This window comes from Cannabis sativa, chromosome 8 (assembly GCF_029168945.1).
Source record: "Cannabis sativa cultivar Pink pepper isolate KNU-18-1 chromosome 8, ASM2916894v1, whole genome shotgun sequence".
NCBI lineage: Eukaryota > Viridiplantae > Streptophyta > Magnoliopsida > Rosales > Cannabaceae > Cannabis > Cannabis sativa.
Window position 1 is genome coordinate 44,353,500 of NC_083608.1, and position 16,522 is coordinate 44,370,021.

Consider the following 16,522-nt stretch of genomic DNA (forward strand, 5'->3'; position numbering starts at 1 on the left):
GAAGATTTAAATCCACCAATGAGTATCATTAGTTTTCTTATCTACAATTTTTAGACACGTGCTATCTTCAATTATCAACAATTTAGAGATTGATTTTTAATTTTCTTTTTATCTTACACCCATTTAAGTAATGTTTCCTTAAATATTGGAACATCAATTTTTAGTTTATTTTTGGATTAACTTAAGAATATATTTTAATTATCAAGCTTTCTTAAACACTAATATATTGCATTCGATATTCACTTTTAATTGACAAAATTATAAACTATAATATTTAGATACACATAATAATAATCTCACCTAATAACTAATAATATTTTTTCTTTAATTTTTAATTGTATCACTTTTAAATAACATATAAAAAAACTAGCATAAAATTTAGTAGCTTTTTGCTAGTCTATGTATATATATTTATATATACTAGTTGATTGTTACGTGCCAAGCAACGTAGTGTTAGTTTTATTTAATATTTTAATTTTTTTTTATTTTAATTAATAATTAAAATAATATAATTATTTGACATTATATTATCTTTTCTAGACATTTTATCTATATTTTTCTTTTTTAAAAAATAAATAAAAAAAATTATTAATATTTTCCCAAGATAGGTTTGTTAGAGAGATGTGGGTAAGATGATTTTTTTAATTTAAAAAGAGATTATTAATATTTAAAAGATTGTTTAATTTAGGTTTGTTAGAGAGAGATGTGGGTAAGATGATTTTTTTAATTTAAAAAGAGATTATTAATATTTAAAAGATTGTTTAATTTTTTGGGTTTAATTATTGGGTTTATTTGTTAACGGGAGATCAAACGTAATCGTTAAATTTAACAGAATATTCTTTTATTTTTAAGTATATTCTGTTAAACCAAGAAATGCCGTTAGATAGACACTTTTAATATATAAAAATATAAAAGAAAAATATGAGAAGGTGATGTGTCAGTCTAAAATTGCTTTATTTAACTCTATCTGTTCTCTTCTTAATTTTCTCATTTTTTTTATTTTTTTTGTTTGATAAAATTACTTTATTTGCCTTTATTTATTATCTCCTTAATTTTCTCATCTTTATTTTTTATTTAGTTTAAAATTTCTCTAATTTTCTTTTCTTTTTTTTTTTAAACCACTTATATAACATTTGCTTTTAACGTATAGTCAAGCTGAAGTATTTAATTTTTAGGTTTTTTAATAAAAAAAAGTAAAAAATTTATATATAATATCAACATATTTAAAAGAAAATATTAATATCCAGTGTATAATTTTTTTCTATGAATGTATTTAGTTATATATATCAAAAAAAAAAATATATATATTTTTATATATTAAAAGTGTCTATCTAACGGCAATTCTTGGTTTAACGATTCTTGGTTTAACGATTTCTTTTTTTTATTTAGCCTTACACGATTAACTTAACAGACTGTTAACGTTAAACGTTAACAAATAAATAAACCCAATAATTAAACCCAAAAAATTAAACAATCTTTGTTTAAAAATATCTTACCCACATATCTCTCTAACAAAATCCTACAATTTTTGAAATTTTTTTACACTGCTTCATTCAAATTTCAAAAAATAAACCCAATAATTAAACCCAAAAAATTAAATAATATTTACGATTAACTTACATATCTCTCTAACAAACTACAATTTTTGAAATTTTTTTTACACTGCTTCATTCAAATTTCAAAAAATAAACCCAATAATTAAACCCAAAAAATTAAACAATCTTTACGATTAACCCATTCATCACCCATACAGGCAAACACAACAAAAGCCTCTCTCTCAATTTCACCTACTGAAACAGATTTCATATTTCTTTCTCATCGATTGCAGTTCTGTTATTTTACAAGAGTGTCCAAGCTAAAGGTCAGAATATACTTACTTTTTCTTTTCATTTCAGGCAAAGATCGCTCCTTATATAGGTTAATCTGCTCTAACAATAGGGGTGTTCGAGGAACAGAATGCAATCATCAGTTGTTAATTCTCATTGCTTTAGATAAAATTTACACCTTTAATACTTCTTTATTACTTTTTGTTGTGTTATTTTGAGTGACGGTGGTTTTATAATGAGCAGATGAAATTTTAATACTTATTTGTTACTTTTGTTGTGTTATTTTGAGTGACGGTGGCTTTATAATGAGCAGATGAGATTTCAGTTAGCATTGTTAAAATTCATGACTTCTGGTAGGCTGACAGTGGTAGCTTCTTAGGAATATACTTGTACACATTAATTTTGATTTTGCTCTGTTTTTGACTCCATATCTAAGATTTCTCCTTGGTAGTGAGAATGTTCCTTCAAGTGTTAGTTATTCTTAATTTTGTAATATTTGTAATATATATCTAAGATTTCTTCTTGGTAGTGAGAATGTTCCTTCAAGTGTTAGTTATTCTTAATTTTGTAATATTTATTTTTTCAGGTCAAAGATGTTCTTGCTGCTATTATTTTAAGAACTGGAACAAATGCAACATATATGGAATGCGCACATCTCATTCTAAAATGGTATGAACTTCTACCAAAGTCAGAAGTTATATGTAGTTCCAGAGAAAATGAGAAGTGTGAAATACAAACATTTTACCATTCTATCTACAGGAAATAGAAAATTAAAAGAATCTTCATAAACATTTCGTTTTAGTTTTCCCTGAGTAATGTTTTGTTTGAACTTTGTATATTCTTTCTATTCATTTTTTTTAAAACACAATAGAATTATTTCTATTAACTTTCAAAATTAGAAACAAAGATATCTATTATTTAATAATATTTCAGGCTACTCTTTTTAAAAACTTACAAAATTTATAGATTATTATACTTTTATATTATAATCTTATTCATTTCACAATATATATATATTATAACCTTATTATTATTGTTTCCAATATGTTCTTACTAACATTTGTAGTTTAATTTAAACTCCATTATACTGGACATAAAAGTTTAATTTAAATTTATTATTCAAATCTCTCTAAATTAAATATTATTTATTTTTGATTCATTTATTTCCTTCCGAACTCATAATATAATACTTAATATAAAACATAGCATACGTGCATCGCACGTAACAATATACTAGTATATATATAAAATATCTACATATTTGAAAGAAGACATTAATATCAGTATATAATTTTTTTTTTTCATGACTGTATTTAATTACAATATATATGTATTTTAGTTGTTAAAAGTTGTACTTCAAAATTTCAAATCACATGATAGCATATATATATATATTTCTTCAACAATTATATGTATTTAATTTATTAAATTTATAAATACCGAATAATATATTAAAAATATTTTAAAACTAAATATATATGCTATATTATCATATAGGATAAACACAGGATAGCATATTAAATTTATTATATATGTATTTGATTTATTAAATTTATTAATATGTATTTTTTTTTTTTTTTGTTTTGTTATGTAAATATTTTTCAGTGATAAGTTTGGTTTTATATTTTTGATGATGTATGATTTAAGAACTATTATAGCTGTTTTCAAATCTTAAAAATGTGTTAATATAAATATTTGAAATTTAAGATGGAATTTAAGATTAATATTGAAATTTGTGAAGGACTATCATAAACAAACCTATATAAATGTAAAACAAAAAAAAATTCATAATTAACCACTTAACATTATTAATTTATGTCGTAAAAAAGTAGATTCTTATAATTTCTCCTACAGGTACAATGTAATTTCTATTATTTAATATTGGTTCACACACAATTTATTTTAACAGCTAATATTAAAAAAAAAAAAAACCACTCCCAACCCACAGCATATCTGTATAGCATAGTGTGAAGCACCTTCAAATTATAACAATACTCATTTAATTATGCATGCCAAAATGAATAAATAAAAAAAACGTCCCAAGCGTAATTAATTTAATACTATATAAAGCAGCGATCCGGTGTTCTTCATCGCTGAAACATTACGATAGTACCTATAATAATACGCAGATAATAATAATAATAATAAGAACACAATACACACAAAGACGTACGTAGGTACAACTGGCTATCTATAAAAGAAAAATCCAGATAAAATAACAAATGCAGATCAGGGGAAATGCCATAACGGTTCCTGTTTATCTTCAATTCGTGTCAATTACAATGATTTCTCTTGTACTTGGAACATGTATTAACAGGCACTTTTTTTCCACCATCTAGGCAATACTGAGCACCAGGCTTTGTTTTTCCACAGGCCTCTACCGGTTTGTCCGGATCGCCTGATCCGCCAGTACCCTGTTCATGATTCTTTGTATCAGCCAAAATTCGACTGACGTGGGAATCCATCAAAAATTCCAACTCCAAATCCTCCGCAATGAGGCAGTTGTCGTTGAGGCAGTACCGATCATAAGTGACATTGCTCTTCAGAAGCATAGCTGCATCACAACAGTGATTAATCGTGTTCGTCATCAGCACTACTACTACTACAACCGCCGCCGCAGTCGTTAACATTGTTGGCTGAGGAAAACGAAATGATGATGATATCATTGCTCCCCCCTTACTACTTTTTGTACTGTAAAACATCAACATTATTAATGTGTTACTACTCCAACTCAACTCTCTCTCGATCACTTTTATCCCAACTTAACATGATCCGGCTCACTAGTACTTAATACTTATATAATGGTTAGTGGGAGAGAGTAAAAATGAGTAAAGCATAATAAAGAGGTCAATTGATTGAATAGGATTTTCTCTCTGAACTTTGATATGTACCAAATCATGTTCCTGAACTTTTTTGTTGTTAAAAATTCCCCTAATGAGATTGTTAGATTTAAGTACTTTTATCTAATTTCATTCAATTTTACTATTTTAGTGATTGTTTATGTACTAAACCATGCTCCCGAGACTTTAATATCTACCAAATCATGCCCTTTAAACTTTAATATGTACTAAATCATTCTGAATTTTTGTTCAGGGGAAATTAATTTTTAACGCGCATAAAAGTTCAGAAAGCATGATTTAGTACATGTCAAAGTTTGGGGAGAAAAATTCATCATTATCTAAAATTATATTGTTTATACGTGTAAATGACTCAGGTTATGGTTATGGAATAGTTGCCAGAAACGACTCAGGTTCTCTTATTGATGCCATACCTCATTGTTCTAACGGTGCCTTCACACCAGAGGTTGTTGAGATTATGGGTATCAAAGAGGCTCTAAGTTGGATCAAACGAAAAGGTTGGCAAAATGTGGTTCTCGAATCTGACAGTTTAGTCTCTATCCAAGCTATTCGTAGTCGCTCGTCTCTTTGTTCCATTTTTGGAAATCTTGCTCTAGACTGTCATTCTTTTATGCTTTCTATGCCTTTAATAAAAGTTTGTTTTGTTAAACGATCAACAAACCGCCTAGCACATGTTGTTGCTAGGATGTCACAGTACTTATCTGGTCGTAGTATTTATGTGTCTGATGCTCCAGCTGCTACTCTGGATGTTTTGTACTCAGAATGTTAATTTAATGAAGTTGATATTTCATATAAAAAAAAAAAAAAAGTGAATAATATTGTGTTGGAAAAAATGTGAATAAAATATATTTTGAATGGTGTTTTATCTTGTTTCCTTTTTCTTTTTTAAAGTGAATGTTGTGCTCTCTTTAAACAGAAAAAGAAAAAGTAATCTCCACTAAAGTAAAGCTTATAGGGAAGGAGCTTGTGCGTGAGCAGGTACCCTACCCACGTGAATCATACCCATGCTCATTCATGGGCCCGCCTGTGTGTAATCAGCTCCATATCATTCCTCAAGGGCCTCTTAATTAATTTCCACTATATATTTTGTCTTTAAAAAAGAAAAATAAAGGAGCTCTAAAGTATCCACGTGCCATAAAAACTATTTAATATCGGAACAATTTTACTGACTATGTTTTTGTCTCTATACTATACTTACACTTTCTTGACCATTCATCTGTATGACTTTTAAAAGTCAATATTGTGTAACATGTATTTGTTAATAGCTTATTAAATTTTTTATTTTTCTAAAAAAAAAACACCAAATTAAAAAAAAAAAATTAACAATCAATCAAAATTAACTTTATCATTCAAAAAAATAATTATTTAAATTAAATAATAACCTTCCACGTGTTTTAAAGTATTATTTCATGTAAATTTTCTAATTTTTTTTAAAAAAATTTATTACAAATCTTCTTCTAATCATATATTTTTTTCATTTAAATTATTTTCATTTCTCAAAACAATTCAGACAATTATTATTTATTTTGTTAAAATAATTAATTAGTGAAAACCCATCTTGTCCCAAAATTAAAAAAAAAAAATGAAATGGAACTGAGATACCATAAATTTTAACAAGTAAAAAACTTTGATTTATATCATTAGTACTTACCAATTACAACATCTTAATTAATTAATTAATGAAATATTTGTAGACAACCAAAAAAAAATATGTAAAAATGTAGATGAATAAATATGGTTCCCAAGCGGAAGAATGGGAAAGAAATATTGTATTTTTGAAAGTTTGGGTTTTTGAATGAAAGAAAGAGAAAGAGAAAGAAAAAAAAAATAATTAAATGGAGGAGATAAGAATAAATTAGTAATTTATTTAAATCATTATTATTTAATTTAAAAATATTATTAAAAAATAATTTTATGAATAATCTAGTACATTCTACATATTAACCATTTATATACACTCATCAATTTATTACCATTAGATTAAATATCTATGGCTATAAGAATATGCCTACCATACGGACAAAACTAAGGTGCTTACCATAGACATATCCTTTAATATCGGGGATTTTTACACTTGGTGTCTCATTTTACCATTTTTTTTTACATTTTTGTCTTTATTTAGTTATTTAAACATTTTTAAAAAAATTGTTTTTCAATTTTATATTTTAAAAAGTTTGATAATTATAAAAATACATATGCATGCCTATGTCATGGGTTTTCTCTCATATTACACTCCATCTACTTTCTTCTCTTTCATTCATGCTTATGTCATGGGTTTTCTCTCATATTACACTCCATCTCTACCACCTTCTTCTCTTTCATTCTTTTTTTTTTTTAATTTTTCTTTTATTTTCTGTTAGTTTTTTTTTTTCTTTTTCCATAACCCATTATCATTCCCTGTGAAGCCCTAATCCACGATCTCCCCTACCTTCCATAGCTGCATTTCTTTTTTCCTCTTACAGTTAATTTTCTTCTTCTATAAATGGCCACCACTAGGTCTGGTTCCAAGTCCCTTTCACCTGCTAAAAAAAATTCAAAAAATACTAAGAAACCTCCTTCAAAGTCCTCTAAAGTTGATCCTAAAATTGGTTTGAAAGACATTGCGAACAAGGGAATGGATGATGATGCAGAGCCATTTGGTCCAAAAAAAAGACATCTTCCAGCTAAGATTGAATCTCTAAGGCAAAGAGAACCAAATCTTCGAAATTTGTCAAGGATGTAAGTTGGGTTCCGTTATTTTTCGATTTTTTTTTAGTTTTTTTGTTGTTGTTTTTTTTATTCGTTTGCTGTTTTGTGTTTCAATTTTTTCCCCATAATATTTTAGGTTCTCTCCGATTCTGACTTCGAGGATGAAGTTCCTGATTTGGAAGTGAAGCCTAAAGTTAAGCCCAAGGGTTGTTTACCTTGAATTTTTTCATTTTTTCATTTGTTTTTTTATCTCATTTTTTGTTTTTTAGTTTTGTTTTTTTTTTTTTGTTGCTGCTATTAAATAGTTTTTAGCATTATTTAACCAAACTATGTCCTGTTTCTATTTCTCAATTTGGGCTTTCTTATTAGTTATTTTTAAGTTTTAAATGTGTTTTTTTAAGGTTTATTGTTGTTTTTATTCTCATTTTTTGTAGGAAGGTTTTGTGTTTTCATAACATTTTTTTTCTTATTTTTAATTCGTGGTTTGATTGTTCTTTTAGTGTTCTATTGACTTTTTCTGAACAGTTGTTTTAATGTTTATGTTTAATAGTTTTAGTGCTGTTTAATTTTATTTCCCAGTTAGCAATTTTTTTAGTAATTTTTGTTTTTCAAATTGTTGTTAATATGTTTTTTCCCAGTTGTTCATCTTTTAGGTTGTTTATGTATGGGTGATTTTAAAATATTATTTTGGTTGCGTTCTAGTTTTTTTCTGGAAGCTTAGATGATGTTTGTTTTTTCATATTTTTGTACCTTAAATTTTTTCTCTAATTCGATTATGGGTAAGATTCAATGTTTTTTTGATCTCCTTCTTCAAATCCTCTCCTCTGTACGCTTTCAGTTTTTGTTTGTATGTTATTTTTGTATTTTTTTTACAGCAATGGAGGTCGATATCTCTATTTTTTTCTTTTTCCCTTTTTTGTATTTGGATTTTTTGGGATTTTATTGCTTTTTCCTTGAGATCTACACCTTGATTTGAGCTAATTTACCTAGTTTTTGAAAGAAAATAGTGGAGATATGGTGGATTGGGATGTTTCGGCTGGCTCACGAAGAAGGAGGAGTTTCCTCCGTGTTTCTTGTTAAGCTGGTATTTTTGTAAATAGAAACTTTTGTTTTCTATTTATGTTTATTTTTCCTTTATAAGGTATAAATGTAAAATATTGCTTTTATTAGTTTATTATAGACAAATTCCCTTAATATTGATTATTAGATCTATAAGTTGAGTTATATTTTGTACAAAAAGTAGTGTTGTAATATTTTTACATTAACTTTTATTATTGTATTCCAATGCATAATTACAAAGTAACTCTTTCATTCTTTCGCTCATCCTCTCTCTCAAGGGTTAGCAGGTGGAACTTAGATCCTCTTTATGTTTTGGGATGGGCCTCTGTGAGGTACTCATTTTGTCCCATTAGTGTGTGACTTCTCACCAAATCGAAGAGATAAGGTCTTACATTTGTCTCATTCTTGGGAGGAAGCCATAGGTGAGGTGCCCCTTAGCCTGACATATTTTTGATGAAGTTCTTCTTTCACGTTGTGGGGTGTTCCCCTTGGCATGGCCCTATGAGGGGGATTAGCTCAAGCTGCCTTAAATGACTAAAAGGGCACCGGTTTAGTGATAGGTCATTCTTTGGTTGATCTCGCAAGGGGGATCACTAGCGGAGAACATGGAGTTCCCCTCGTTAGCATGTATGGCTGATTTCCCCTTCTTTGATTGTTTTCCTTTGCACTTAAAGAGTGAGGCATGCATTTTTCCTTCGATTACACCATTCAATACCCTTTGCATGTCGGCCACTTTTGTCTCCAACCTCTGGTTCTTTAGACTGAGGTCGTTTATCTCCTCCTCATAACAACGAGTTTAGAAGCTCTAACTCGCCAAATAAACTTGTGCACACACACTCCAAATGGTTGGGGTCTTGATATTCATAGCGAGGTGGGATGTGACATCGTGAAGGTGGTAGTGGTTGTAAATGTGTCTTACTTGTTAATGGTTTGGCAAGTGATGTTAGGATCCTAGTTGAGAGGAGCGCTCTGGTTGGTAGCACTTGGCCTACCGAAAGAGTAGTACACATTGTCGGAGATCCTACCAGAGGTGATGGCCTCATTAAAAAATGTCATTTTTTGGGGCTATATATGGTTGTATCCTAAGGGAAGAGACTTCTTTCTCTTCCCCTTCCCTTGTGCATATCTCTTTGGAACTGTTAGCCTTTGATGGTGGTAGATTTCTCCTCAAATTCATTGGTTTAACTCCATTGAAGTGCATCTTTATTTTTCTAAGACGCCTCAAATTCCTTGGCATGATTTCTTAGAAAAAGTTTAGGTTGAAGTTTTGTCTTTCTCACAAACAGTGCCAAATTATTGACTGTAAAAACTCATCAAGTAAATCTTAGTCATAAAAACAAACGTAAAGAGTTTAAGATAAAATATCTAAGAAATATTCATAACACTCAAATGATAATGGAGTGAAGAGAATATTATTCTATTGATTATCAAAACTCTTTTACAAGTGATCATTTCCCAACCCCATTACAAGAATTCACATGGGGTATTTATACTTGAACTCTAATGGCTTTGAAATACAAGTACTCTCAAAAATTGAGGAACAATGACCTGACAATATACTAGGGATCATTGTGTTAAGGAGGGTAGTGGAGGTTGTGTTGTTGGGGTGTCAGCCTATATTGAAAACTTGGTTGCCTTCACTACTTGTACACGTTGTACCTTCTTGTACAACCACTTTCTCTCATCGGGCTTTGGGAGAGGTGTGATTGTCCTAAAGGACTAGTGTTTACTTTCACGTTTAAACTCTTTGCATTCCTTGTTTAACACATAGGACTATTGCTTGGGAATTTTAATAAGCGTTGGGAAGTTCAAATCGTAAGAAATATGTACTTAATGTTAGAGAGAGAGAGGGGTCTAGGAGTAGCATGGAGGTCTTGCAATTGAGATGGGCTTATGAGGAGCTCTTGGAAGGATGAAGGTTGATACTGGATTGGCTTGGCTTGGGGCGGGATGCTGTCCTCGCCTAGGGCGAGTAAGGCTAGTCATGCCTTCATTTTATGCTATTATTCAAATGTAAACCCCTCATTATGTGGTAAAATACAATTAATTAACTGTAGGACTTTGCTAATCTAACCTGTGTGAACTTTCGCCTATAAATGGAGTGAAACGTCTATTTACGCCTATAAATAAGGTTTCACTCTATTGTAAAAGGCTCTCTCTTTTCAGTTCTCAAGCACAAACGTTACTGAGATAAAGAATTCGCCATTGTTATAAGCTTCTAGAACAACCCCTAATACAAAGACTTGTGCACTAAAATTTTTTAACACCCGAACCATATAAAATATTTTATCCTTCTTTATTTCTGAAGTTCTCAACATTACTATTTCTTTTATATTTGTTTAGTTGCAGAAAAATTCTGTCAAAACAGCTAAAAATATTTTTACCCATCTATTAGTAAAGCAAGAGAGACGTTGCACCAATCAACTTTGATGGATTCAAATAGAAGGGAAAGAATATCTACTCCCCATTATTTACGTATACATATTTTTCAACCAAATTAAAGAGAAATAAAAGAAGAAAAGTTAGATGCATGTCATTTTATAAGCTTCCAAGTTATGTGGTTCTGGATCCTTGTAACTGCCTACGAACAAGTGCAGTGTAAAGGCCATCATCTCTTCTGAGAAGTTCGTCATGAGTGCCACTTTCTGCAATCTGACCGTCTGATATGACCGCGACACTGTCTGCAGTTTTTACAGTTGAAAGCCTGTGCGCTATAACAAGAACAGTTCTGCCCCTCATCAAAGAATCCATGGCATCCTGTAAAAACACATCACCATTATTACTAATATCACAATTCTCTCTTTTACTTCCACAAACATGAAATGGTAACTAAGAAGCTAATAACTATATGGAATTTTATATCATTTTCTGAAGCAATATATGTATTACCAATCGGTCATGTTTGGATAGCGAGATTGAATACCATTGGATTGGATTGGATTAAAAAATACAAAGTTGTTAACTTTTTTAATTACCAAAGAACTACATAAAGATGAGGATTGGATAGGAAAAATTATCTAAATTTTTGAATGGTTTAAGTTAAATCCTAAAATAGGTGAATTATGTAGGGTTGTTGGGTTTAATTTTTCTATTTCTCTCTAATTTGATAACAAAATTACATTGTAAAAACTATGCAATCATATCTAGTGTAATACTCTCCAAAAGTGACCTTAGGATTATAGCAGATGATCATCATAGTCTCCAGTTATTACACAGCAGTGGGATTCAAGCCTAGGTGTATTATTACTTGTACTGTATAATATATCAATTTTATATTATGTTTGGTATATTGACTTGTATGTGCATATAAATGTAAAACATAAACAATAAAAGCATTTGAAGTAAGGATGTCTATTTACCTGAACAAGGAATTCACTCTCGGCATCCAGAGCGCTTGTGGCTTCATCAAGTAGCAAAACTCTTGGGTTCATTAATAGTGCTCTTGCAATTGCTATTCTCTGTTTTTGGCCTCCTGACAGCCTCAATCCACGTTCTCCCACAACAGTTTGATATTTTTCAGGAAATTTGTCAATGAAGTCATGTGCATTAGCCATTTTCTGAGATCAATCATCTTTATCAGCATGGAAACCAGGGGAAAGCTTTAAGCTTTCATTTCAATAGAGTTACAAACTTTATAATTGAAACTTACAGAAGCATTCTCTATTTCAGTCAAGCTAGCTTTTCCATTAAATCCGTATGCAATGTTCTCTTCCACCGAGCAATTGAAAAGAACAGGTTCCTGGCTCACTATACTAACCTGTAGTTTGAAAATCATGATAACATGAAGACTGTTTCAAAGTCATTCTATTGGCTTCTTGATAAAAAGGCCAACAAACAACAAATATTTTAGCTTTGATATGAAAGAGAGAAATAAAAGCTTACCTTTTTATGAAGATACTCATGGGATATTTCGACTAATGGAACTCCATTCAGTAAAATTCTTCCTTTAATAGGGTCATAAAATCTCTCAATTAAATTTGCAATAGTTGTCTGCAGTCAAATCAAGAGTGAGACTTCAATCAAAATTGAGATATCTATTGAAAGATGATACAGGAGAAACAGGCAGCTCTAGCAGAGAATGAGGAAAGCAATTCAAAAGATATCAAAATATTACCTTTCCACCACCACTAGGACCAACCAGAGCGATCTTAGAACCAGGACTCAGTTTCAAAGTTATCCCCTGCAGTTTCAGCATACTTGTCAGAATACAAAAAGAAATTGTGAAAACTTATGAACACCTTCCAAGAATGTTACAAAGTTGATTTTATGGGACTAAATAACCATATTATAACCTTGAGAATCATATGACTTGGGCGAGAAGGATAGGCAAACCAGACATCATCTAATTCCACATCTCCATCAGGGTCGCTGCCATCGAATACACAACATCACAAGTGAGAACATAAAACATGCATTAGTGTACATTTAGGTGAAACTGACCCTGTGGGGAATTTGAAATTTGCATGACACCAGGACACCAAAGGCATAGTGAAACTGACCCTGTGGGGCACTTATCTCCTGCTTTTGGCATGACTGAGACACGATCTAGTAGCTGGAAAACTCTTCTACTTGCTCCTGCAGCTTTCATTGCTGTCGTGTACAACCCTGACAAGGAGGATACCGATCCACCAACTGTTGAAAGAGATTTCATGAGACATAACAAGCAACCAAATACGCTAGTGTTTTGGATGGTTCAATTAAGAAAAGCAGCAAAACAAAATATGATAATTGATAAGCACGAGTTGAGTATGAAAATCTTTAGTTAGACATTCTTATATGTTTGACAATCTGAGGTAGAAAGTGGTGGCAGTAAACATTAGGAAAGTACCTGTAAGGCTATAAAGAATGAAAGATGTAAGGGCTCCTGCAGTTAGGGAGCCTGTAATTGTCAAGTATGCTCCATAAATAACCACTACAATAACGGAGAACATGGACGCTGCATTTAGCCCTCCGAAAAATAGACCAACTACTTTCTGAAGCCAAAAAGAGTAACTTCAAGATCAGAAACTACTACATTACTTTAAGAAATTTTGTGTGTGAGAAAATATTAACAAGAAAACTCACAGCTTGTCTGAGCCCAAGGTTTAGCGTCTCATCAACCTTTTCTGAGTAACTTGATATTGCATGGTCCTCTTGAGCAAAGGACCGAACAGTTCGAATAGCACCAAATGATTCCTAAATATTAATATTACTTAGAAAACATAAGTTAATGGAATCCTCCCAATATCAATTAGAATAATCATTTACATAACTTAATTATCAAACCTTCTGTATGTAGTTTTAGGAAACAGTACTTCATTCTTTTTTTATTTAGACAAGATAGATTTGGTCTGGTTAAAGAGTTATAGTGATTAAAGGATTCAAGTAAAACAAACCCTATCTCGTTGTGATTTAAAAGGTGTTCAAAGAATTTGAAACAGATGTGAAAAATAATAGATCAAAATATAAAGGCCTAATGTTATCAAAAAACAGACAAAATTTCCATATACATACGTATATAAATAATATTTTCCCTACAAACCTCTGCAATTGAGGCAGCTACTGCAGCTGCAGCCTGGGTTGTGTGCGAAAGTTCACGAAGATAGCGTCCAAACTTCTTCACAGCAACAGAAATAATTGGTACAACGACCAAAGCCAACACTAAAGGGGAGGAAAACAAAATCAATTGCAATGAGTATGATTTCTCCCTAACAAAAGGAGTCTTTTTATGGGAGAAAAAGTCAGCTCAAAATGAAATAAACTTACATGTTAACTTCCAAGAAGACGAGAACATGAAGAAAACACCAATAATTGCAGTTGTTACATTACGAAGTGCCTCAGAAAGATTGGTAGTTGCAGCATTTTTTATGATCTGTGTGTCTTCAGATAGCCTGCTAAGAAGTTCCCCTGTCCGAGTTACATCATAGAACGCTATCTCCTGTTGAATATTGTGGCATCAAACATGAGAAACTTATCCAGATTATTCTTGAATACCAAAGTGAAATGATAAGCACTGGAGTTGATTATATATAGAGCTAGTCTTTAAAATATGTTACCTGATCAATAAGGTGACTAAATAAGCTTTTTCTTAAACGAGCAACTACCCTTTCACTGGCAGAAGAAAACAACCATGCTCGAAGTGCTGTGCATACAGAACTTCAAACAAGGACAATAGGAAACACTATAGACAAGTTAAAAATCAAATCACTGACATAAAAATTGAGAAAGAGAAAAATACTGCAACTATTATAACTTATTAAAAGATATTTACTGGTAGAATCATCTATGTAGGTAACATATTAAAAGACAGTGAAATGCAAAATTATAACTTACCCAACTGCAACTATTATAATTATTTCTAAAATGGTATTTTTAACAGCGTTCAAAGCTTCAGTTTGCTCTTCAGGAGTTCTTATTTCTTGTGATACAATGTCAATTATCATTCCACCATATTTTGGCTGCAAGAAAAAAAAAGTAAATCAAAGCTTGAAATTTCACATTTCAATTGACAACAGTTAAAGAAAATGTAATCTTGAGGTGAGTCCTGAAGCCAAAAACACATTGATTCAGATGTTATTTGTCTAATAGATTCTCCAGAATCTCCAATACAAGATAGATAAGAAAATGAAAATCAAGCTATGATATATGCTGAAGGAAAGTTTTCAATAGAAAGATTTTTCTCAATAAATTGAAGCATCTATCATGAAAAACCCCAGTTCAAATTTGAACCAAGTAAGCCAAACTTTGCTAATTATCATTGGCACATTAAGAAAATTTCAACACCAGTCACCTCAAAACAGGGAAAGAAATAGAGATAGAATAAGCACATAATAATCAATAGCTGAAGAAACATACAATCAAAAGACTTGTGGTGGATGCAATCAGCAGTGCAATAGTAGCAATAGTTAACTTGCCAGCATCAGGTTTTGCCTATTCAATGAGTAAAAAAAACAAAAACAAAAAGTTAATCATCATGACCTTTTACTATAACAATAAAAAAAGTAATAAAAGAAATTATACAAGTGCCCACTTACAAGTGATAATATTCGAAGATATCCAACATTTGCTGCCTGAATTTTCCAGAACAAAATTAACAATTCTTGAAAAACAGACTGAAATTAAGGAGACAAGTATAGAGAGAGAGATCTATAAATAAAACACGATTAACAATACCTCTACCGCATCTCCATGTTCAAGGTCCGTGGCTGGACCATTAGCTGATCCCTCTTCATTTTCATTCCTCTTTGGCTACACAAATTAAAGAAAATAAACATCCTTTGTTTTCAATTAATCAATAATCTTTTCCCCATATTAAAAACCACAACCCAACACGAACATTAAGATTAAATATGATACTTTTCTGGGCATGTAGAACAGTTTGTTAATCATTTCAAAAGAAGAAAAACATAGACCATGTATTAGAAGAAGAAGAATAAACCAACATGTTTGTTAAGAAGAGGAGCTCTGTGAGAGCCAGAGACAATAGAGCTGGAGGTCCAATTGAAATCCCTCTTGCCCATATAGAAAGAAGCAACTGGAACCGTAGTGAAGGCGGGAAATAGAAGTGAGAAGCCCCCAAAAGCACAGGTGAAGTGGTTGTTTGTGTTTGTGTTTGTTGAGTTAAAGAAAGATTGGGTTTGCTTTACTTCCCCACCTATCACCTATGCCTATGATGCACGTACTCACTCACCACGAGTCTTCCTTCCCCACTAACGTCCAAACAAATACCTGACTAATATCGATCTCATGTCTTTTTAGGCCTCTCAGGTTTCGTCTGACTTTTTTTCTTGTTTTTTTTAAGGTCTTTCTTGGTCGTCCATTTTTTATTATGAATTAGTTTAAGCCACCAAGATACGACATGTTTTATTCAGCATGTTCTACCCCATTTTTCTTTTGTAATAAATAAGGTTAATTTTCCTAAGACGTTTTTTCTTCACAGTGTTTGAACATCTTAACCACTTGTTTAGATTGTTCTCTATAACAAAAAAATATTTTCTTGATTTGATTGGATCTTGCTTAACCACGTCTACGTACGTACGTAGTTATTTCCATCTTTTTAATTCCAAATTATATGAATTTATTATGTATAGAATAGGATGAAATATTGATCGT

At 30.9% G+C, this 16,522-nt stretch overlaps 1 protein-coding gene and 1 long non-coding RNA gene across 2 annotated transcripts; one reads left to right on the forward strand and one right to left on the reverse strand.

The window, feature by feature from the left end:
- Positions 1-6,263: 6,263 nt before the first annotated feature.
- LOC133029963 (uncharacterized) lies at positions 6,264-8,693 on the forward strand. The gene is made up of 2 exons (XR_009683892.1): positions 6,264-7,402; positions 7,509-8,693. It is a non-coding gene; the product is annotated as an uncharacterized LOC133029963 (long non-coding RNA).
- A 2,149-nt stretch (positions 8,694-10,842) lies between these two features.
- LOC115699735 (ABC transporter B family member 27) lies at positions 10,843-16,235 on the reverse strand. Its single transcript, XM_030627272.2, has 17 exons — positions 15,853-16,235; positions 15,584-15,658; positions 15,445-15,480; positions 15,266-15,340; positions 14,744-14,868; positions 14,467-14,566; positions 14,177-14,348; positions 13,953-14,071; positions 13,496-13,606; positions 13,260-13,404; positions 12,931-13,063; positions 12,724-12,799; positions 12,546-12,611; positions 12,314-12,421; positions 12,081-12,188; positions 11,791-11,988; positions 10,843-11,188 (listed from the first exon to the last, which is right to left on the reverse strand). The coding sequence occupies exons 1-17, from the start codon at positions 15,928-15,930 to the stop codon at positions 10,985-10,987; spliced, it is 1,929 nt and encodes a 642-aa protein (XP_030483132.2). The 5' UTR covers positions 15,931-16,235; the 3' UTR covers positions 10,843-10,984.
- Between the last annotated feature and the right edge of the window lie 287 nt (positions 16,236-16,522).